Here is a 25,194-nt window from a genome sequence, read left to right as displayed (position 1 = left end):
GTGACTACATTACCCATTACTATGGCTGGTGCTCTATAAATATATGTTAAATAGAGGAAAGAACTTCATTTTCTCTGTGTATTCTAGTGGTACTGTGAATACATGTATTCCCATTATAATAACACCCCAAACTAGCACCATTTATCAAGCATGTGTATATGTCAGTGACTTTACCTTTGTTTCTTTTCTAGCCTTCAACAATCCTAGAAAATAGGATTGATTATTGGGCAAATTGAAGCGTGGAGAGGTTAAGTAACTCGCCCAAGGTCACACAGCTCATAGGCCCAGCCAGGATTAGGACAGTCTGTCAACGCCAAAGTCTGTTTCTTTTTGGACTCTAGACCAGTGGTTCTCAAACTTTGGTGCACAGCAGAACGACCTGGAGGGCTTATTAAGACCGATGGCAGGGCTCGGTCTTAAACCCTCTGAGTTTCTGATTAGGTAGGCCTAGGGTGGGAATCTGAGAATGTGCATTTCTAGTAAGTTCCCAAGGGATGTTGATACTTCTGGTGTGGGGACCACACCTTGGGCATCACTGCTGTAGACATAGAATGCTTCAATTTCCTTTTTTGCTTCAGCTTTCTGAACTATTTTCTGTCTCTGTGGCCCTTGCTTTCGTCACTGAGTAACAAGTTTCAGGCAAGTGCTGTTTCCACGTAGCCTGGTCTGGAGTGGCCACGAGGAGCCCGGAGAGAGACCTTTGCCACGGGGTGGCAGCAGCACCGCAGGTACAACGTCTGTCCTTGCTGGGGCCAGCTCATTAGCACAGCATCCCCTGGGTTCCCACAGAGCCAGGGCCTGACCGCCTCTCTGGTTCCCCTTGGCAGGGAGGCAGAGGATGGAAGGGGGCCTAGCAGAAGGGGAGGTCACTGGCACACAGAGGGGCAGTTTTGTTCTCTGAGAGACTCAGGAGGAAGCTGGGTGGTCTCCTCAGAGTGTCAAATTGTGCCATGCACAAAACCGCCATGCAGTGCGGTGCTCCCGGGAGCCCAGCCTAACAAAAGCCCTCGGAGGAGACTGGCAGGGCTGCTGGTCCGCCCGGGCGCAGAGGCCCCGGCCCCTCCGTGAGGAGGCCCGCGGGTTTCTCATGATGCCGGTTTCCAGGGGCGACAGCCCCCCTCCCAGAAGATGTAGGTCTGCGGCCTCCTGGCCTCCTGGCCTCCGTCCTGCCCACAGGTGGAGCTGGGAAACACTCCCCCCTTCTGCAGCGTCACCCCCACTCTCTTCCTCCTTCACTGAGCCGGTTTTGTTCTAAACATCTTAAGAATCTTTCTAAGTGCCAGAAACCGTGCTGGGGGTTTTCTATTATCATCTGTTTCATTTTCCTTACATCCTCATGAAGACAGTATTCTTATATTCATTGAGGATGAGGAAGCTGAAGGTTAATCTCTCGTGCGTCAAGTTTAGTTGACCCCAGAAGCCCGCTGTGACACCTCTGCCAACGTGTAGAAACCTGATACCAACATTGCTTTGAAGACTGCAGGTTTCATCCAGTCCCCCACATGTACAGATGAGGGCGCTGGACGATCAGGTCAAGGAACCACAGGTGGTTAAAAGCAAGTGAGAGACTAAACCTCCTTTTCCCCTAAGTCTGCTTTCCACTTGACCTGTCCAGTGAAGCTGTTCTAGAACTGCCATTACCACGAAGTCAATAGATTACGTTCCAGGGTTGACGAAGACGATCCTGGGACCCTGGGGAAACTGCTCGAGGATTCAGGTGTAACAAGTGTGGATTCAGCCCAGTGCTGCGGACAAGTTTAGGTTCAACCACCACTCTGAAGCTGAAGGCCTTTGGGTTTTAGGACACGCGCAGCTAGTTTTAGTCTATTTGTGTTAGTTTTCTAATTCCTACGTGGAGCGTGGACTTTCTCCAGTTTGTTTTCTACCTCTTTGGCAAATAGCTCATCATCAGCTTAAATGAAACAATGCTTCACAGAGGCCCTGTGGTGCCAAGGCAGTGGGATTTGGTGACAGAATCTTTAAGTGCTAAGTTCTCCCCAGGGCAGACTCATCATCAGTTCCTTTAGTGGCTTAGCTGACTTCCTGGATGGTCTTTATTTTCTCCTGCAGTGTCTGTAAACTCCAGGCTGGCTGCCTTCAGGCCTTCTTAGGATCCCCTGAACCTGCAGAGTTGAAAAAGTCATCTGACACCATCTTCTCTGAGACTCACTGCTGTCTTTAACATGCGCATATGCAATTATTGGGAAACAGTTTATGATTTTTAGGGGCATATTTTGTCCTTCTGCAGTATCAGTTGGGCCCTGCTTTTCATATGCTTCAGCCTGGGTTTAAAGAAGGGCTTTTGTAGGAATGGTGCCCATCCACAGATGGGGAAGTTCCCTGAAAAAACCTTTGAGAAATGCCTCATTCCCAAGTTTACAATGACTGCAAAGTGATGGCCTTTGAATAGCTCAATATGAAAAAAATATGGGCGCTTTCCTAAAAGGAGCACCCCAAATGAAAAAAATGTGTTCACCAGTGGAAAACAGTATGTGGATGCCAAATTTTTCAGCCCTGTAATGGATTACAGAAAATATTTTGTTTGGGGGGGGGGGGTGGTCAGGAGGAAGGATTGAGAAAAAGAAAGGAGAGAAAAAAGGAATGAGAAGAAAAGAAAAACAGATGTGAATCTTAAAATATTTCAAGCATGGATAGCTGAAATACTGTTTAATTTATTTAAGACTATTCTGTGAAGTCTAAAAGGTGATTGATCAGGCTTTTAAAATGCAGCCACAAGATTTACAATCACGTAATGAGTGATAATGTCCCCAAAGCAAATAAATAGTGGGAAATATCCCAGGTCTGGACTGCCTTTTAAAGCGTGTTGTTTGTAGAGAGAAATTAAAGTTAGGATGATTATTTTTAGTAATCACACAAACTTTTATCTGTAGTATCACTTAATTGAGGCAAACGTAAACTGTCTTGAATTCTTCATTTCATTTGTATGTAGGGTTATTAGATTCACAAATAAAATTACAGGTTACCCCATGCAATATTTGTGATGTACCCACACTAAAACATTGTTATTTAATACTTATACTAAGACATTGTTACTTATCTGAAATTCAAATTTAACTGGGCGTCTTTTATTTTATCCGACCACCCTACTTGTGTGTGCAGATTCAGTAAACGTGACTTTCCAAATTGAAGATTGAGACAAAGAGTTCTGTGGTCACGATGAGGAAAGATCAGCTGGAAAATGTTACCATCACGCTTTCCGAGTTCCTTTCTGTGCCTGGGAAGCATAAGTGACGGAAAAGGAAGATGAGAATTCAGAACAGGATGGCAAAAAAGGCGTTGGGAGGGGAGAGAGGGAGGACACACGGAGACCAAAAGAATACCCAGAAAGGAAGGGGTTCCTGGGGGAGAGGCTATTGGAGAAGCAGAAAGACTAGAGCGAAAACAGAAATGGGGGCATTGAAAACTTTTAAACAGCTGGATGACTTTCTTATACTTATCCTCCCTCTGCTCTGTAGACCTTGGAATTCCTTAGGTGCTTATCCAAGCAAGTTCTAAGAGGAAGTTCAGTCCTTACCCCCCACCCCGCGCCGTCCCGCAAAGAGCTCCGGGCTCCCCCTGTTGGCTGTCTTGGGTATCGCTCCCCCAGCCCCGGCCTCTTATAACCCAGAGATTTCTCATCTCCCACTTTCTCTCTTAACAAGCTCCCCATCAGCTTCCTTCGCTCTTCCTGCCTTGCTCTTTTTCCGTCGGTTTATTTATTCATTCGGAGCCTGCTTTCGACGTGACACTTCCCAACTGTTCTGGCGCCCGGGAACAGCCCACACAGAGCTGGTCATTGTTGCCCCAGCTCGGGGACCACCCGGGTGGGAGCTGAGGCTGCGAGCCCGCGGCGGAGGCCGGATGATTGACAGCAGCCTCGGGTCAAGTGCCCAGAGGCGGCCCGGAAAGAGGGCTCCCGGCCCCCACCCCCCCTCTTCCTCCACACCTCCCCCCCCCTCCCCACCGCCCCTCAGGACGCTCCTCACTCGGCTCCCAAGGAAATGAACCCTTCCTCTAAGCTCCCTTCAGACCCACGCAATTAGCAGCTCGAAAATCCCTGTTTTCGACGTGGTGCCTATGAATAAAGACAACAAAAAAGGATTTTACTTGGAGAGTGAGACTTTTTTAACTTGGGAAAGGGAATCCTGCTTGGGGCAAGACAGTGGTGGTGAAAGGATAAATAGGAGAAAGGGAACACACAGACACCCCCCCACCCCCACCCCCGGCCCAGCTTCTCAAAGCGTAGGATTTAAAAACTTTGTTAGAAATGTATTTACTTATCAGGAACATTTTTAAGAAGTTCACCTGAAAAATGTTCATATTGTGAACAGATCTGTGATGACCACGCCTAACGATCTATGTTTTCCTTCCCCATCATCTTCTGCATCCCCACCCCACCCCGCCCCCCAAAACAGGCCATACAGTCACACCTTGACCGAGCTGCTATGTCTCCACAGACCTCCCACAGGAGGATGACCAGCTTCTCAGGCTTGCACTCTGGAAAGGGTGCAAAACCCAGCTTAGACTGCAGAAGTGAGAAAAAGCCTGGTGATTGCAGGAGGAAGCATTTCCTAGTATTGGATTGATCTTTTGTGGCACTTCCCTGAATGCTTCTGTGCCCAGAATGTCCTCACACATGTCCAGATATGGGTCCCCTCAAGGTGGCCAGTGCTGGTTTGGTTCCCTTGGGCTGTGAACCTCCCCAATTAGCTATTTGAATACCACAGATACCTTGAAATAAGTTAGGTTGTATTATTGATCAAACGCTGATTTGTAAATTTTTTGGTCAAAAGAGGCTTCAGAGAAACAGATGGAAATTAAAGTTTCTACCCCAGAAAAAAGAAAATGCACAAAGACTTCCCTACAATTTCAAGGGCCATGCAAACCCACTGAGGTCTTCACATGGAAACCCATGACCTAAGGGTTTCCAGACCCTACTTAAGAGCCTCTCCTCTGACTGTTACCTACAGGTAGAGGGTCACATTTAAGAGTCTCCACACACAACCTCAACCTGGGCATTCCATAATACTGTCTGCCAATTTTTTTTTTTTTTTATTAAAAAGCCCGAGGGGGAAAAAGCAGTAGTCCACAAGTTGTTCTTTATGAAAAGAAGGGTTTACTAGCACGGGGGCTGCTTCTGAAACATCCCTTGAGATCTTATTCAGCTCTTTTCACAAATGGCAGCAGTAATCACATAGATAAATCTACCTAATTTGAAGGCCAGGCAGGAAATTACTTTTTGGGGAGAATCAACAGTGGCATTACACTTTTCTAATCCCCACGTGGAAATGATTCAATTTCTCTGAGAAATTTATGTGGACAAGTAAGGGCGGGCTGTTACTGCAAAGTGCTTCCCTCACCAAGCCTAGTTCTAGGACTTGGGCGGGAGAGCAGGCGTCCTTCCTCATTTTCTTGTGACTGGCTCCCCCAGCTGGTCCTCCCAAGCTTTTGCCTAGTAAAAATCTACAGAGATCTGGAGGGGATCCCTTCCCGGCATTGCCCTGAGACTACTGCAATACTTCCACGAATGGGAACTTTATGGGAATAATAACAACATACAAAATTATAATGTAAAACTATTTTTTTTTCTTTATTGAAAATACATCTACAAAGTAATGCTTCTCAGTCCACACGGGGTGCATGTTATATGCAGAGCCTGTGATGGGCTGGCGAGAGGATCATCCTAGAGGATTTACTTTCCATAAGAAATGGTTAGTATTAAAAAAAAAAAAAAGATCACACGGCATAACAGAATTAATTTGACATGATTAATTTTTGCTCTACTGGTGTCGTGAGACGACAGCCACATACATTAACTTTCAGAGTGTATCTCCCAAATAAGGCCTCGGCATTAAATGGTTATTCCACCACAGCCTAACGTTAACTTTTGTACACACGTGATGCTCACAATCTCTAGAAAAAATGTCTCTAACTGTATATCAGAGGGTGTATGTCTAGATATCCAGTCTGTTAGCATAATTAAACCCATTCTTCACCATTTTCGGTCAGAGACTCAAACACAGCTGGTATTGTCTGACAGTTCCCACTTCATGTCTTTGACTGAATGAATACTCCTTAGGGGGTAAAAAATTAATCTCCTCTAAACCTGGGAGCTGCCTCGCCTGAAACTAATGCCCCTGCTGTTTTTTTCTTGGAACCCCATTGACCGTGTCTTTATACTGATTCATCTTCTACCATCTCTCTCAGGGACACAAACAAAATAAAACCAAACCCCACTCCGGCCGAAGGGTTTGAATGACTTGGTAAGTGGAATTCTTACACAAAGAAATATCTTGTTGCTCTTATTCTAAGAACTTCTGATTATAGGCAAAAACTTTTTTCAAATAAGAGACCACCCACCCAGCTCACGGACCTCTATTAGAGAGAGAGCTCATTCATTTGACTTCTTTATATATAAGAAGTGACCTCATATTTTCATATGCAGACCTCCTTGGGGGATGATTTTGAACTGAAGAGACAAAGTGTTTCAGGTTAAAAAAAAAAAAAAAAAAAGAACCTCTCCTTTTAAATTCTTCCTTAAAGATCATCTATAAATCTTGGTGTCTCAAAATCCCCTGTGTAACGTCAACCATGCTCCGTTCTTTCCTACCTGGCTCTTTAGTGTTCCGTAGTAAGACTATGAGCATGCCTGCTAGTTGCTAGTCTTACATTTTACTTCCTAAAAGTCCATAGTCAGTTGAGGAGTGGTGGGAGACATCCTGCCCAGAGAAGTCCCTTCGGTTTGGGAAGAATAGGAAAGAAGGGCCTATTTCCCGTACTGGGAAGGACCGAGCAGAGTTTCGTGAATAATTCCGCTCCCGAAATGGCCTCCAGCCTGGTGACTTGCATGACTGATATTTGGCCACAGGACCTGGTTAAACCGCACAGCCATCCGTCCCCTACTTAGAAATGTTCATTCCTAGTAAACGTCCTTTCTGAAAGTCCCATGGTCCATGGAATCATACCTGCTTGGGACAGGATGTTCCAAGGGAAAATAGAGGGGAGGCTCTTCGTGATGTCACAGGATGTTTGGGCTAGAAGAGACCATAAAGGCATCTGGGGAACTCATTTGATTTTACGGATGAGAACACTGAGGCCTAGAGAGGAGATGTAACGTGCCCATGGCCACATGGAAATTTCACTTTTATGTGCCTCCTCACAGGTGCACTAGGTGAGTATTCATATTGTCTTGCTATTAATAAAATCAAAACACAAATCGGCAGAGAAAGGGGAACAAACCCTTCTACTGTCCCATTTGATAACCGATTGTGGTTTATCAAGTTGTTTTGTTTTGATACTAAAACTGAATTGTATTCTGAAGGATTTTTAAACTTTGCAGGTTGATTTAAAAGCATGTTTTAGCCTACTATTTGTTTGACTCTCCACCTTATAAAAGAACCACATTTACAGTTTTGTATGTGCCACATAAACTTGTAAGATCTGATCCGACTCGCAAAATCCTCCCTTGTTTTTGGATGAATACTTCCCAATCCTATCAGTGTATTATGCAGGACAAGGGAGGTAAGGGGCTTACTGGACAGAATGAGTTGTAACGAGATGGAAACATTTTACAATGGTTTGCAAACACCTGCTGCTCAAGAAAGCATTTTGTGTGTTAGTCTACATCTTGGTTTCACTGTCCATGGGTTTCTCACTTTCGCTTTCCTGGGCAATCAGCTGATAGGGTTTCTTCATTTCATTCTCTTCGATGACCGAGTTACCCATTTCTACGTCTCGGTTCTTCAGTTCGTGTCTTGACAAGTGCTCCACAATGCCGGCTCCAAGAGAATCTCCCAGCACGTTGGTGGTGGTGCGTAGGCGGTCCCTGGGGGTGTGGGTGTGGGGGAGGAAAAACGGGGCTCCTGTGAACATCATGTGATCTCAGCTCATATTGTGAACCGGCTGCTAAGTCTTTAGAGGCATCTTTTTAAAATTCTGCTTGGTGTATCCACCAATTGCAACATCACATAATATACATAATATTTATAATAGTAGTTACTAAAAGTTATAAGGATATATAGATTACCAATCTTCAGTTACTAGTTCCAGTCCTAACAGTGGGTAATGACCCTTCCCTTTCTCCTTTTATTTAAAATTTCTCGTTGCCTCTCTTTCCTACAATTCACCTTCCTTTATATCCGCAGTTCTCAAAGTGTGATCCAGAGACCCCTGGGGGTGCCTGTGGTCAAAACTATTTTATTTTATTTTTTAATGTTTATTTATTTTTGAGAGAGACAGAGAGAGAGGAGAGCACGAACAGGGAGGGGCAGAGAGAGAGAGGGGAACAGAGGATCTGAAAACAGGCTCTGCGCTGACAGCAGTGAGCCCGATTTGGGGCTCGAACTCACCCACCATGAAATCATGACCTGAGCCCACCCAGATGCTTAACCAACTGAGCCACCCAGGTGCCCCAAAACTATTTTCGTGATAATGCTAGATGTTATTTGCCCTTTTTTGTTCTCATTTTTTCATGAAAGCCTAGTGGGGTTTTGTAAAGACTACAACATAACACAAAAGATACCACAACAGATTCAATGCAGAAGCAGTTAGGAGACCCCAGCTGTCTTGCATTAAGCCAGACACTAAGGAGATTTCCAAAAATAAAATAAAAGGGTATCATTCTTTTCCCAAAATTTTTAGTTTGGTAAATGGCATTTTTTTGCAAAAATATTATTTATGTTAGGATGTAATGAATTTATTATTATAACCTTTAAATGAATTTAGCACTTAAAAATGTCTGTTTTCGGGGCGCCTGGGGGGCTCAGTCAGTTAAGCATCCAACTTCAGCTCAGGTCATGATCTCATGGTCTATGACTTCAAGCCCCTAGTCAGGCTCTGTGCGGACAGCTCAGGGTCTGGAGGCTGCTTTGGATTCTATGTCTCCCTCTCTCTCCGCCCCTCCTCCACTCGCACTCTGTCTCTCTCTCAAAAATAAAATAAAAGCATAAAAAAATTAAAAAACTGTTTTCCTAATATGATAAATATTGATAGAATCCATATAGATAAAAACTTTTGGGGTCCTCAGTAGTTTTTAAGTATAAAGGGGTCCTGAGGCTAAAAGCTTTGAGAATCACAGTTTTACACTATAAAAGTCCTCAAGGAGTTGAGTGCCAACCGTGGGCCCAACAGTGGGCTGAATGCCTTCCGTGCATCATTGCAGTTAATCCTCGAAACCCCAGGGGGTGGTGGATGGCATTATCATCTCCATTTTACAGAGGCGGAAACTGGGGTGGCTGGTGAGGTTGCCCAATGTCACACCGGGCTGGGATGCAAACACAGATCCAAGTGACTGTGGGACTCATGCTCTCAACTGCCTACCCTGCTCCCACCTATCATGCCTTGAGCACACCCGTCAGCTCCTCGTGACCCTTCTAGTGAAGACAACATACAGTTGACTCCAGCATCTACTGTGTCCTTCTAGGCATTCGCTTTGGGCAGCCTGTGAAAAGATGTTTTTGCAACGGAAAGGGAATTTATGAGAGAAAAGAGGCAGATATGTCAGCTGGAAGGGTGAGGGGAACATGGAAGAGGGCTGGGCCTCCCAAATTAGGGTCTGAGGGGATGGGGGGTGCCTTTTTCCCAGAGCCAAAAGTCATTTCTGCTTCACTAGTTCTCCCACTGCACGGCTGCCCCTCTCCCCGCTGGGTTTGGACGTGCACATCTGTGCTGCATTACGCCATTGGAATGGGAAGCACAAGGAAAAGGGCCTGAGCCAGTGTGTGGGGCCTGTAGTTCTGTTCTCACCACCACGGGGACGTGTTGTGCAATTCAGAAAATGCCTTGCTGATTTATGTCGGCTTTCAGACAGCCGGTTTCCCAATCGCCGGATGGCTTTATGGAGTGAGAAGTGTAGTTGCCAGATGTGCCCCCTGGGCTGATAAGGGAGCGAGAGCGCTTGGCGTCTGGGACTTGGCCTCCAGATAAGGGCAGGGACCAGGCGGTGAGGACAATTCAATTACACGCCAAGCTGCCCCTGCTCTTGGAGCCCTTTTGGTGGGAGTGCCCAGCTGCCAGGTTCCTTAGGAAGACAGAGGGAGTCCCTGCAACAGCAAGCCGGGAGGCAGTCAGAGCATACTCACAGAAACCAGTCCACGGCGATGATGAGCGTGATGTCGTCGGTGGGCAGGCCCACGGATGTCAGCACGATGACCATGGTGACCAGACCCGCCTGAGGAATCCCAGCTGCCCCGATACTGGCGGCTGTGGCTGTGATGCTGTTAAAAGAATTCCCCAAACGTAAAACATTTGTACACATCTCCCCAAATGATAGGCCCCGGAAAAACCATGCACAGCGGCGATGTCTGACTTGCCAAGTTAACAGAAGAGGACGTGCTTTAGAAACCTTCAGATAGATGAGAGTGTAAAAAACCCGCAGAGCTAACAATAACGTTAACCAGTATTTATGAAGAGGTTCTTTTTTTTTTAAATTTTATTTTATTTTTAACGCTTATTTATTTTTGAGACAGAGAGAGACAGAGCATGAACGGGGAGGGTCAGAGAGAGAGGGAGTCACAGAATCTGAAGCAGGCTCCAGGCTCCGAGCTGTCAGCACAGAGCCCGACGTGGGGCTTGAACTCACAGACGGTGAGATCATGACCTGAGCCGAAGTCGGACGTTTAACCGACCGAGCCACCCAGGCGCCCCAACTACAGCCATTTTTAAATGAAGAAATTGGTAGCTATGTACTTTTGCACATACCTGAAAATATTTTCCAAGGTCTAAAAGACTGCATAGTTACAATAACAATTTGTTTCCAATAATTCTGTCCAAGCAGAGGATTGTAAAGTTACTGAACTTGTAAGGTTAATGTGGTCAGAAAAACAAATCAAAGTTATTAATGCAAAAGCAAATGATTTATGAACAAAGTTCTATATGACTATAAATATTTTTTATGGAGGCAGTGTAGACCTGATTTGTAAGGCATACAACCTGTCTAGGACTCTGTTAAATACCCATTTGATTCAGGCTGATGTGACACTGTGGAAAATGTTTTATAAATAGTAAAGTATTACCTAGATATAAAGTGGAATTAATGAAGCAGTATGTCTGTGGAGGAGACTATATGGTTCCCTCATATTGTCCCTCTTCTGTGGTACTAGAATATTTAGTTGGTAAATGGCTGTTCAGAATGAAGACTACGTTTCCCAGCCTCCCTTGGAGCTTAAGTTCTGGCCAATGAAATATGGATGAAAGTGACCAAGTACCTTGCACGCTATGCCCTTCTCCTCTTCCCAGTGGCTAAGATTTAGAGGTGGTGATAAGCCATCCTGGATCACTTGGATGAGGGTGACACCCCAGAGACGATGGAAACGACACCCCAGTGCCTTACACTGTAAAACACTACCAGCCTTGAGGGCTTTGTGGAACAGAGCTGTTCCACATGAGGAAAAAATGCAGTTCTGTCTTGAAGTCACTCTTATTGTTATTATTATTTTTTTACTCTGCCACATGCAACTGAACCTTTGTTTATAACTCAGGGATTTTCAACCAGTATACCAGAGTATGCCCAAGAATAGGTTATGGTGAGCTGAGATACTGACCTCCCAGTCCCAGTGTGGTCAGACTGTGCTCAGGCCTCCCAGAACCCCCAGGACACTCACTTCTGGCCATGATCGGCCTCATTTTTTAATCATCACGCATCCTACAACTATTATTATTTTCCAGTAACTCAAAACATATATATGGAGTCTAACATAACTTATTTCCAAATAGACATATGTGTGCACACACACAAAAGGTGGGGGAATTGAGAGATTGAAAACAGACTAAAATGACATGAAAACCAAATGCAAGCCATAGATATGGATTATATTGTGGTCTAGGGGAAAAAGCTACACAAGATATTTTTGGGGCAACTGGGGAAATTTGGATACTGGTATTGGATAGTGGGTATTCTGGAAGTATTTTAAAGATTCCTACTATTGTGGTTATGTAGAAAATGACTCTTATTCTCAGGAGATCTATGTTGGACTCTGTATATGTGAAATGTAATGAAGGCAGAGAAAGAGGCAAAAAACAGTAAAATGTTAATCGTTGGACTTGGGTAGATGTCTGTCATCATTTTATTTCAACTTTCCCATTTGTAAGATAGTTTTTATAATGAAAAGTGAAAAAAACTATTTTGATATCCAAAACAAATTGCTGATGATAATTCACACACGCACGCGCACACACACACACACACACACACACACACACACACTGAAGAGGAGGGTCTGATCTGGATTGTGAGTCTCTCTTGCAGTCACTTACTGGTCTGTTGTGCATAACTGACTGTCAATGAGTAAAAATGGGGGATTACAATCACATATGCACGTGGATATGCATGGGCTAGTGCCAGAAGAATATAAAAGAAATTAGCAAGCCACAGTGGTTGCCTCTGGAGAAGGAAACTAAAAAATTAGGGGAAGGTGTGGAAAGGAAAATTACCTTTCACCAGATACCTCAAATGTAATAGTTAAAAAATAGTCCACGGAAATAAAATTCTCAATCTATTTGTCCATGTGGCCTCTCCTCTATTTTATAGTGCCTAAAAATTAACCCAAGAGAAAATGTTAATCCAGTTTTTCAAGTGTATTTTTTTTAATACTGTCAGTAAAAGCTAACACATTTTAATGCTATTTAAAACTGGAGTGTAATCTAACATTTTTAAAAAAGAAATATCCATGCTATGTATTCTGTAGATTTTATAAGAGTTAGATGTTTTATCGATGGTACATTGATAAATAAATCAATCCAGTGGCAAGCAGTATGCATGGTATGATTCCATTAATTACGAAAAAGTGTGTGTGTGTGTGTGTGTGTGTGTCTAGGCACTAGAAATGGTTTTTGTACCCCAAACATTAACAGTGGTCACCTATGGAAAGATGGGGGGGTGATAGTGGCAGGTAAGTTACACTTCTTACTATCTACATTTCTATATTATTAGAATTTCATTATTAATAAATGTGTACATCTGTAATTTTAAAAAACTAATAAAAAATATCTAAATATCAAAAGTAAAGCTATTGCCACAAATCCCAACCTCCGGTTTATGTATGATCTGCTTTCCAACAAGTTTCTTTATCCAATCCCTGATCACCGTCTCATCATGTAGAGTCATTCTTAAGCAAATGTTGTGTAGAACTTTCCTCATACCTGATTGTAATAATCTGTCCAAAGTTCAGCTCAAAGTTGTTAACTTGAGCGATGAAAATGGCAGCCAAAGCCTCATAGAGTGCAGTCCCATCCATGTTAATGGTTGCCCCCACTGGGAGCACAAATCTGGTGACTCGTTTGTCCACACCATTGTTCTCTTCCAAGCACTTGAAGGTGATGGGTAGGGTAGCAGAACTGAGAATGGTAAAAAAAAAAAAAAAAAAAAAAAAAAAAAAAAAGGTGTGTCAGCTGATCGTCCAGATGGTTTAGACCATGACCCTGTGTTTGGTACTTTGGACAGAGTTCCTTCCTCTCCCATGTCCTAATTTAAAGGGAACTAAGTCAGCACTTGTAAAAATAGGGGATTAGGGTTAGCAACAGTGTGGGTCCCCTCACTGGGTTATTTGCAGCTCTCCTGCTCCTGGGTTCTTCTGTGAGGCATCACTTGTGATTATCCCCTATCCTCATGGCCTGTGCCGAGTGACTCTGCCATCTTTCCCTCAGGCAAAGGTCAACTGGAAGAGAGAGATGACAGTGGGCAGGAAGGGAATAGCTGATATGTTTGTCTCCCCAAAGGAGAGCCAACCATTCCCTCAATCCCAACTAGGTCTGATTAGCACCTGAGTGAAAAGGCCAATTCATATATTCATATGCCTGGAAGTGTAAAACCCAGAACCGCACCCCCTGCCCCCCCCCCCCCCCCCCCCCGCCGCCCTCCAGGGTTCTGGATTAAAGTTAAGTTTGAGCTACACTTCTTGATAGGAATAAGCCACACATATATCCATACATACCTGGACGAGGTTCCTAGAGCTGTGATGAGTGCCTGCAGCAACCCTCCAATAAAAACCCAAGGGTTTTTCCGAGTTACCAAGAAGTAGAGGAGGGGCAGGACAATGACTGCGTGAATGAGCAGGCCGACGATGACCGTCACCGTGTACATGGCAAGCTGCCCCCCAATCACTCCCATGTCTTCCATCTCAACAATTTTCCCTGCAATCAGGAAGAGGATGCCCAGAGGGGCGTACCTATGTAGAAGCAACATACGCACAGTCGGAAGCCTGATCTCCAATGAGCTATTCCAAAGAAACTACCACGTGACAAGAAAACGTGAGGGTTATTTCCACGCTTTTTGTGCCCAGGAGACTATTAGAACTTGCAGAAACTGTGAACTTCTTTTCTTTAAAATTTATTTATTTATTTTTGAGAGAGAGAGAGAGAGAGAGAAAGGGGGGGAGACATGGCATGAGTGGGGGAGAGGCAGAGAGAGAGACAGGGAGACATAGAATCAAAAGCAGGCTCCAGGCTCTGAGCTGTCAGCACGGAGCTGGATGTGGGGCTCCAACTCACGGACCAGGAGATCAGGACCTGAGCTGAAATCGGATGCTCAAATGACTGAGCCACCCAGGCGTCCCTTTTCTTTTCTTTTTTAAATATAAATTTAAATATAAATAGCGCATAATCAGGCTTTCCTCTCAGAATTTCGCTAGGCCACAATTTTTTTTTTCTCCTTAGCCTATGATAAAAGACAGGTACAGAGGTTTTGTGGGGTTTTTATTGTTTTTTGTTTTTTGTTTTTTTTCTCCCCTCTTTTTCTAGATCATTCTCCTTTCACCTCATCTGAGTCACTTTTGTGGTCCTCAGATGCCACCCAACTCCCCCTGCCTTTTGTTCTCTTTCTAAGAGAACATCTCACCCTGCACAGCCAGAATCCACTGAACCAATATCCAGACTTTGGGAGGGTTTCCCACATCAGAGCCTGCGTTCCAACTTAAAGCAAGACACACAATGCCATTTCAGTGTTTTAGATTTGCAGTCATCTCTCTTAATCGAAGTCCGTTTTTATTACTTTTTCCCCATATTACATACCACTTACACTATCACTCAGTATTAGTCTTCAAATCAGCTTTTAAATAAATTTACTGAGTAAATTTCATGTTATAGTGGCAATGGAAAACTAGTACCATTTCCCACAGATCGAAGGCAACCATATAATCAATCCAAAGCTATTCAAATTAACAATGTGCATGCAGGTACCGCCACGATCAGGTTACAGATGTTCTAGTTAAGTAATTGTCACCCACCCACTGCTACTGACATTTGTGATCTTCCCCTGTAGCCTGGCAAGAATGAACAAACGAGACACAAAACAACTTGTATGTATAGCAACCCCTGTTGCATCAAGATCCCTCTGCCCTGCTTTCAACTCCCTTTGATGTATGCAGTGAACTCCGCCCAAACTCACGTTACCAAAAACAGAGGGGCCAATCACCCTGAAGGAGAAGGGTCTGCTGGGAACTGTGGAGGTCTTATTTCAAGTTGAAAAATACAATGCTTCTTTTAAACGTCCTTTAAAAACACAGGCCAGGAAATTATAAGAGTACCTGTTTTCAGAAATGTAATAACTCAAGGCTGAATGTGCAGGCAAATGTACAGCTAGAAAAGCTACATGTGAGGTTCATTCAGCAGCCTTGAATGGGCTTCTTTCATAAAAGAGGTGAAAGGTGGAGGCATTTTCATAATATGAAGATAAATGTCCACTTTCAGCTCTGCCAGGATTTCAAAGGAGGGGCCCCAGGATTTCAATCAAGGGCTCCTGTGGAGACCACATTCTGATCAGTCTTCGTGCCCAAGTTCACATCCACCTCGTACAAGCTCCTGAAAAATGGATTTCTCTGGGCTTTGGAGGCAATAAAGACAAAGGATATTTTTAATCATGTTGGCGAGGGCTTTTCTTAGAAATGGATGCCTCCATCCCTCCAGTGCCAAGAAGGAGTCTGGATTAAAAATAAAAGCCAAAGGGAAAGTAACCCCTACATGAGGCCTAAACCAATCAAACGGTTCTCTCCCAGCTGGCGAGAATTTACTTTCCAAGGTCAATGTTCCTTTGCAGATTTAGTGTTTTCATTTGTACCCTACTCTCAACTTTATTTGAAGGAAGTTTTGTTATAAACTGTGGATTGGCATTCTATAATGCTTCCCATGAGTCCTTCAGGCGATCCACCAAATTGCCATTTGATGTCTCTTTCTTAGGGCTGAAACGGAGGAGAGGCAATCTCACTTTTTCTGAAGGTCAAGGGGCCTCTGTGTTTGCTTTTCCCTCCACTGGGAATGCTCTTCCCCTGGCACTTTGAATGGCTAGCTTCTCCTAGTCAGTCAGATCTTAGCAACAAAGTCACCTCCTCAGAGGCCTTTGTGCACCATCCAAACCATCCAAGGCAAATTTTATGCTTCTTCCCCAGTTGCCTTTTATCATATCAGATCACACAAAAGAAAATCTGCTGTTTTATTTATTTTTTCACAGTATTTGTTACTAAAGCACATGGTGGATTTGTGTGTTTATTTTCTATGTCCCTTAAAAGAATACAAGCTCTAGGACATCCTCGTCTGTTTTCTTCATTGCTATGTCCAGAGTACCTGGCATTATATGCTTGGCATATAGTAGACACTTAATGAACATATATTGAATAGATATAGACTAAATAGATATAAAATGAAGGAATGAGGAATGGGATCCCATAAGCACCGGACTGAAGAAGTAGACACCTTTCAAAAACAAGGAAGCAAACTTATTAAGAGAGGCTTGCAGACAGGTTCAAGGCCACTACAGGCCCAGAAAATCATTGATTTTCTTGTGTTTACCCACGTGGAATTGTTGCAATTCGCTATCCTGCCTGGTGGCATCTTCCTCAGTACAGAACACATGTTGATGGTAATAAGCATCTGGATACAGCATATGTAGCCAATGGAAATACGTACCACATTATCACTGCTACCAATCTCATGATGGCTTCGTTAAGAGAATCAAAGAACTCTCTCAGGGCTTGTCCCTGCTCTTTCATGTTTCCAATCACAAATCCAAAGCACATGGAGAAGACAACTAGTCCAAGGGCATTGACCCCATTCACAGACCCTGGAACTGGGACCAGCTCCTCTGTGATCCTTGTAAGAGTCTCCATGGCCTCCGACACATTGTTTATCACGGCGCTCACAAGTGTTTCATTGGACTGGATGGGCACTTTAAAGCTTCTCTTCTCATAGTTGGTTTTAAACTTTAAAAGAAAAGGCATAACAGGGATTAAAGGTGATTTTTGTTTTCTGTTTTTAACTTTTCTGTTGTCCAAATTTTCTATAATCATATACAATACCTTGCATTCAGAGAATAGTGTTATAGAAGGTATCTATCATCTATCCATCTAATCTGTGACGAACCCCTACCAGTTCCTCAGCACAGACAGACACACACACACTCAAATATAAAGCATATCTTAACAGGAAGGAGGTATCTGGCTGAAGACGTTGAAGTAGGGGTTTGTTTGTTTTTTTTTGAAACCCTAATAAAATGACTATAATGGGCTTTTAAGAACTATAAATCCAAACATTCACAATAGTCCCTTTACTGTCTATAGGATCATGCTATGAGATCATGGACAAATCACTGAACATCCTTCAGCTCATGTTCTGCAGCTGTGAAACAGAAAGAACTATGGTGGTTCTACCTCACAGGGTTGTTGTGATCAAATTAAGCAGAATATATGAGAACATCTTGTAAATTTTAAAGTACTACACTACTATTGGCTAATGGTGCTCAATAACAAAACCCTTTAGGGACTAGACTTAGCTGGGGATTTCATTGAATAGTAAAATTTTTAAATGCCATATGCACCCCAATGTTTATAGCAGCATTATTTACAATAGCCAAATTATAAAAGCAGCCCATGTAACAGTTTACTGATGAATGGATAAAGAAGATGCGGGGTACATATATACAATGGAATATTACTCAACCATAAAAAGAATGAAATCTTGCTATTTGCAACAACGTGGATGGAGCTAGAGGGTATAATGCTAGGTGACATAAGTCAGTCAGAGAAAGACAAATACCATATGATTTTATTCATATGTGGAATTTAAGAAACAAAATAAATGAACAAAGGGAAAAGAGAGAGAGAGAAACCAAGAGACAGACTCTTAACTATGGAGAACAAACTGATGGTTACCAGAGGGGAGGTAGGTGGGAGGATGGATTAAATAGGTGATGGGAATTAAAGAGAGAATTTATCATGATGAGCATTGAATAATGTATAGAATTGTTGAATCACTATATTGTATACCTGAAACTAATAAACACTGTATGTTAACTAAACTGGAATTAATTTAAAAACTTAACAAAATTTAAAACAATTTAAAAATTCCCCAACAAAGGTCTTCTAGGCACTTTTGATAATATTATTCTTAAGAATAGATGTTTCATTAATAACTGAGGATGACACCCTAACTCTCAGGTCAACAAAGGAATTTCTCTTCGTATTCAAGATATGGTGTTTTCCCAATAGCTTCTGCGTAGATGCCCCAGACAGAAGATGTGAGCATATGATTGTGACCATATAAAACAATTAAGCCCATCCATCTATGATTTTAATGAGAGCAGAATTCCTGGCCTTTGTGTTGATGGTAGTCAAGGATCAGGGAGAGTAATAATGTATGGATGTTGACTGGTTCTCACAGCTGTACATGAAGTGCTGGGCCATTTCTCTACCAAGAGTGAATGGGACACTTTTTTGTCCAATAGGAAACCACTATTCTCAAACAAGGACAGCCAGCTGTCAATACTGTGGACACATCTCTGAACAACCAGTGATACTGCTTGTAATTCTAAGTAACAAAGAAACTGGCCCTTTTTGGTGTCCTATTCCCGTCAACTCTCAAATCTCTATTTCATCAGGATGCTTATGCATTTTATGGATTGTCTAGGGTAGATTTCCAATCCTGGTTAGCCTTTCCTAAGCCTCCAACTCTTTCCCCTTAGACACAGTTTGTAGCCTACAGAAATAGCAACCTCGTTTGCATTCTGGCCTAAGACAAATAGATCTGGGAAGATACTTTTGCTTCCCTTTCAAAATCCTGTAAATGCAATCCCAAACCAAATACAATAAATCTGCTTAAGTCTGCACTTTTCCTGGTGCTGCTAGAAATCAGCATTTTTGATGTTGTCCAGTGCCAGCTGACTAACTGGAATAGTCAGCCCCATGGTGCTGGGGTTGGCTTGTTGGATTGAAAGGGGTTTATTATTTATGGTTATTGTTGGTTTTGAATAAAGAAAGTTCGATTTGGGCTTCTTAAACTTTTTTTTAAAGAAAGGATTCTGTTTGAATCTTGCAGCGTGTGCACACATTACCTATTAAAAATAGTCAACAAAAATTTTAAAAAGTGGGGGGACAAAGGGTGACTTGTATGTGTAAAATTTAGTCCTCCACGAGGCTGGGGTTTTATTTTGTTTGTTTTACAGATAGGGTTAGGGAATCACAACTAGGGTCAAGTAACACCATCTGGAGAAATGTTTTGGAACTATTATTTAACCCAGAATGTCTAAGTGTTTTCCTTTTAATGTTTTGGGCCACAAAGCTTTTTTTATTCAGGTGAAGTTAGAATGAACTTTAATCCCTAGCAGCAAAGTATATTTGTATCCACAACACAGACAGCCAAGAACTGTTTGGATATGGGCGAAAAGGAAAAGAAACTGGACCTCACTATAGCCTCCAGGGAGGTGTCTCAAACCTTTCCAGGAAGCAGAATGTAGGAGCAGAAAGAGGATAGAATTTGGAGTCAGCACAGTAGGTTTGGATTCTGGATCTACCATTTATTACTTGTAAGATCTTGTGCCTATTAGACAATCCTGAATTATCATAGACGAGTTTCCTCATCAATGAAATGAAGACAATGATACCCATCATATTCATGTGAGGACTGAATATAACATTAGTGCTTGGCACATAGAATCCATAAGGCTCTTAGGAGACTTTAAAAAAAACAACCCATTCACTTTTTACATTAAACCCAGAAACTTGAATAATCTCTCTAATGTTTAAAGCAAATTGTAAATGTATCTTCTACTAGAATTTGTTTGCTTGGTGGGCTTTTGTGTGTGGAATGTGGGGACAAGAAGAGGGAGGGAGTCTCCTGATTGGCCTTTTTAACAATTAACAGAGACTCGATGAGCTATTCGTATGCGACACATTTAGTACCTGGTAACTAATAAGCCTTTAGTACAGGGTAAGACCTCCCCACACCCTACAAATCCCCCAGAAAACCCTAGTGCTTTCCATCTGGTTGGCAAAAGAGTGTTTCTTACTGCAGAGAAATGGAAAAAAAATAAAACAAAATGGTTAAGGAGGTCCCACTCTGTTTGGTATGCCAAAGAGGAATTTCAAAGGCGAATTAGTGGCTATAGAGTGTTTACCTGTTTAAAGCAGGCTTCCACCAGATTTGGAGGGAACATATTCCTGCAAAGAAAATAATGGTCACTTGAAAAAGTTCTCAAATAATAAGTTTGTTTCTTAAACACTTTTTCATTGTGTCTAAGGTAAAGATTGTATTGAACTAAGTAGCATATGGGAAAAAAAGAAAGGTGTTGGTGGATTTTATGTCTTGTAATGGGACATATGGTCATCCTTAAGTGGGGCCCATGTAGTTCATATTTTCCAGGGAAATCTCAAATTCAACTCCTCTGTCCTTTTGTCAGACAATGGGATTTTTCACTTCATCATTGTATCTTCAAATCCCGCTCCCAGGAAGAACCAAAGTGAGAATGGAAACAGCTTTGGCTACACATGTTCTGGTAAACTGAGGTATTATTGAATACTGTCCATTTTGGTTTTGTGCCATGTGTCCAGGGACTGAATGTTCTGAATCATATGCCATGGCCAGACTGTGGAATTTTGTTCTCTACAGAGTCCTCCCAAAGGCCCTCTGGGGGATGGGATATTTACTTTGAATTACTGGAGCTTCTGAGGCTCCTTGGTAACCAACAGGGAGACGGCCCACAAAACTTAAACTTGTGGTACATGTGGCAAAGTTTGTCACTTTCTCAGAGCAGTGTTTGAGTTCATGGTAGAGTTCAAGGGACAACAATCTAGCTGGAGAGTCTCTAACCAGCTGTGTGACCTTGGCCAAGTCACTGCACCTATTCAGGTTTTAGTTGATTTATCTGTTGAGGAGGAGACTGGATTAAACTGTCATTAGGACTCCAAGGTTGAAGACTGTGGGAGGAGACATGGCCCAGGCAGTTGCAGAGCCCGAGATCCCAGCAGTTGTGTGCTATCAAAGTCATATTTTAAGGTTAAAAACTCTAGTCCCTTTCTTCTTACTGCCTAGACCATCCTATTTGCTTTTCCTTCCTATCTATGCTCTGTGAGTCTGTTTTTATAAATCTTGATAGAAATGTGGGTTCGGGAGATTTCAGGAAAAATGCTCAAGCCAAGTGACTGGGTGGGGATAGGTTAGTCATACACAGGCCTACCAGTGGGGCGGGCAAGGAGAGGCAGAAACACACAGCATTCAGATGGATCAACCAGAATTGGGATGACAAGATCCCAATTCTTTAAACAAGGAGTAGAAATTATACAGAAAGAGAATATAATAAAATACTCCTAACCTACCTAATGGTAAAGTTCGTGAAAAAATGGTGAAAAGCCTTAATTAATTTTCTGAACTGAATAAAATCATAGCTATCAGGTAACAACTTGGTATAAAATAATGTTATATAGGGTGGCTTCTTACCTTCAGATATTTGTGATTAACTCCTAAAAAGGGCTTTTAAGAAGAGGATCTATGGGGCTGGGTTGTTCTCTCAAACAGATGGTACAAAGTCATTCATGGTAGAAATTCAGAAATGCTGCTGAAGAGAGCCTTTGTTGCTCAAATCTCTGCTACATCTACCTGACACAGAGCCATCCCTTGAGATGGCATGTGAAATCAAGTGCCTAGGAAGACTTTCTTTCAGATGATCAACGGGCGACCCTTTGGGGTAGGCATCTAGGATTGGCAAACCAGTCGCTTTGTAAGAAAGTTGTATAGTAGGGAGGAAAGGGCCAGGTTTGGGGAGGATAGGTTGGGAAGGCTACATGGTGGAGGAATGCCAAGCAGGTGGGAAATATAGAGGCCTGTGCTGGGGTATCTTCCATTTGTCTTTCTAGACCCACTGTCCATCCTGCTCTGTACTCTGGGAGTCTGGCCCCTTGGGTTGTAGCACGTGGGCTCTCTTGCCTTCCGGCTTCCTTTTGGGTTTGTACAGTGGGATGTGCCAACAGATGACAGGGTAGTGGGACATGGAAGTGGATATGCACATTCTTCAGCTCTCTCTTTGACAGGTTGGGCAGCAGTGCTCTCCCTCTAAATTAGAGCTATTATTCTTGTCACAGAGCCTTTTCCCAAGACCACAGCTCTTCCTGAATTCCTCTCTTTGCCCCTCAGAGCTGGGGTGGCAACAAAACACCTTCCTATTGCCTTCAGTCCCCTGGTGCCTTACCACCCCTTGTAGGCTCCCTTAACCCTGTCTGTACCTTTGCAAAGCCCTCTCAGGGATCCTTTTGAATATGCAATATGCTTCCAGCCAGGATCTGACTGATGCAAGCGAAGGTGTGTAGAGAGAACAAACAGGAAGTTGTCAGGATCAAACCTTGGTTTACTTCACAGTTCTGTGTGAGATGACTCTGCCATCAAGTCCCTTTCAAGAATCAGATAAGACTCATTTGCAATCGGTGTATGGTTTGTATACAAAACAATGCCAAAGAAGCCACCCTTTAATTTTTTCTTGCTGCTCTGTCAAATCCTTTCTTCATAAATGGTATAAAAGGAAAACCTTAGAACAAGTATGACCAGATGATCTTTAAAGTCCCTTCTGGACAGAAATTGTTGTGTATAATGGATGATGATACAGATGACAAATTCTAAATTAGAAGAGTCCAATCCACAGGCTATACTTGAACACAAGCTAACCTTAAACAGCAAAACTGGAAAAAAGTAGGATAAGGCTTATTAATATTCCAAGGTAAGCAGCACAGCTGAAAGGAGAACCGAGTGATCAGAGAACAGAGTGATCAGTGATCAGTGAATCCTCAAAACAGGGCACTCAAAATCTATATCCTCTCTCTGTTCTTCTCACCTCTTTCCCATTAGATCAGAAAATAAAAATTTACTTTAATTTCTATTAGAAAGAAGTAAAGATGTGACCTTCATTGCAAAGCCCAGCAAGGCTGGTTCAGTTAGACACCTGTTTTGTGGTTTGATTAGCTCCCCCAAATGAGGGGTTGGGTGGTCAAAACATACCCAAAGGATGGGCTTGCAAGGACATACCTGATCAGGTCCAGGAAGGCGTCTGCAGCTGTCACTTGTACAATTTTGCCTTCTCTGTGCATATTTTCCTTTGTGCCTTTCCCGGGGTGGATGATGATGACAATGATTATGCCAATCACCACGGCAATGATGGTCGTAGTCATGTAATAGACTACAGCTCGCATTCCCATCTTCCCTGACGCCTTACTATCTAGGGCCGCCATTCCTGGTGAAGGCAAACAGAAGGAGATTTTCAGGAAGTCAGTCCAAGGAATTCTCCAGTGGAGGGTAACGGGAACAGTATTTCCTTCTACAACCCCCTGCCCTCATTCCACCCGGCAATGGGATTTTACATAAGTTATGAGAACTTGGCATCATTTTTAGTCAAGGCATCATAAAAGGTGAAAAAAAAAAGCGCCATAGAATAGCTAGTCATCAGCTGTGTCAGCAAACACCTGATCACCCTTTTCTTGCCTCAAGAGTTGATTTCATATGGCTCTCTAATAATATGAAAGGGACATTAAATTGTCTCCTACGTTATTACTGGATGGGGAGGCTATGAGTGTACATAGCGAGTAGCGTGTGTGTATCTGTAGATGAAGAGTTACTTAGAACAATTTTCTGGCAGGATAACTTGAGCATATTTCAACTCACTGTGGTGTCTCGCAAGGATTAACTGGCACTAAATATTCTTCCAAGAATTATTATTTTATATAAGTACTTGGGAGCTCTTTTTTGATGTCTTTATGCAAAATTGAAGCCATTATTCTGATCACCTACTAACTTAGCTTCAACTTGCATTTAATTTAAATTAGACATTATGTTATAAAGCCAAAGTTCTCAAACAGTTTTTCTGTGGTTTCATTTCATTTCATCTCATCAAAATTACAAAAAAAAATTTTTTTTTTATTTTGGTAGGGTTCTTCTCATGTTTCCACCTCATCCCCTGGGCATGGAGTACCTCATCTCATGTTAAACATCTTCACCCCCTTGTTTTCAGGACATTCTTCAAAGTCTACCTCAGGCGAGGTGTTATCCTAGGTAAAAAAGGAGGCGCGACTCTCAAGATTTCCCTTACTACTCTAGCAAATGGAACACATCTTAATGCCTCTTGGATGGAAAAAAATTGGAAATGATACAAACCCCTCAGAAGATTAGATTATAATAATATGAGCTCTTCTGTTTCATTAGTTATTTCCCCACTTTTCCTCTTTCTTTCCCCTCCTGAATCGCACTAAAACTCTAAAATCCAATTATAGTACAATCCAATTATAATGAATTGGGCCCATTTTCTTTACTATTTAAAATTGTGTTTTTATAAATTGTACTAAAAGGTTATACTGTATCCCAATGATCAGTATCAGATTCTAATAGTGGTTCAATCTTTAGGTAGTGACCCTGTTCATACCAACATATTTAGAGTAAGGTTAAGTATTGGAAAAAATAGTATCAACAGTTGCCAGATAACTGGCTGGGTTTGCCCAAAAAAACATGATAGAGTGGTAATGAGCTGATGTGGGAACTGAGGCCAGAGCTTTCAATTTATAATTTCATTTGTATTTGAACCCTGTCGTTCATAATAAACACTTATTATCATGCTTATGATACGTTCTTATTTTTAACAACAACCTGTAACACAGATTTAAAAACACTTAAGTGACTGTCTCAGGTCTTAGTTAACAACAAATAAAATGGAGTGGGAACTTGAACTTTGCTTTTATGTAAATAATCTTCCTGTACTTTCTGCCTCTGAGAAAACCACTTGCAGCTCCCACAAACAGCAAGGCCAACTTTGGCTTTAATGCATGAATTTAACTTCTCCTCCCCACGCATTTCAAGACACCCAGGGCTGAGTGTCCATTTATTGAGATGAGGCCACTTCAACACTTTCGCCAACCTTCAAAATGGGCCAATCTGTTCTCAAAGTGTCCCGTCCCACCATTTTCA

General features: G+C 42.6%; 1 protein-coding gene across 2 annotated transcripts in view; it reads right to left on the bottom strand.

Moving 5' to 3' along the window:
- Positions 1 to 5,563: 5,563 nt before the first annotated feature.
- SLC1A3 (solute carrier family 1 member 3) overlaps positions 5,564 to 25,194 on the bottom strand; it is an 81,015-nt gene continuing 61,384 nt past the window's right edge. For both annotated transcript variants that reach the window (XM_060634500.3, XM_060634501.3), the window contains 7 exons: positions 23,269 to 23,473; positions 20,375 to 20,417; positions 16,894 to 17,186; positions 13,929 to 14,162; positions 13,138 to 13,332; positions 10,080 to 10,214; positions 5,564 to 7,825 (listed from right to left, as the gene is read on the bottom strand). In XM_060634500.3, coding sequence (XP_060490483.2) covers positions 7,621 to 7,825; positions 10,080 to 10,214; positions 13,138 to 13,332; positions 13,929 to 14,162; positions 16,894 to 17,186; positions 20,375 to 20,417; positions 23,269 to 23,473 — 1,310 coding nt within the window. In that variant the 3' untranslated portion in view covers positions 5,564 to 7,620. The remainder of the gene's footprint in view (positions 7,826 to 10,079; positions 10,215 to 13,137; positions 13,333 to 13,928; positions 14,163 to 16,893; positions 17,187 to 20,374; positions 20,418 to 23,268; positions 23,474 to 25,194) is intronic.

This window comes from Panthera onca, chromosome A1 (genome assembly GCF_046562875.1).
Source record: "Panthera onca isolate mPanOnc1 chromosome A1, mPanOnc1 haplotype 2, whole genome shotgun sequence".
NCBI lineage: Eukaryota > Metazoa > Chordata > Mammalia > Carnivora > Felidae > Panthera > Panthera onca.
This window is presented reverse-complemented; position numbering and strand designations above follow the sequence as displayed.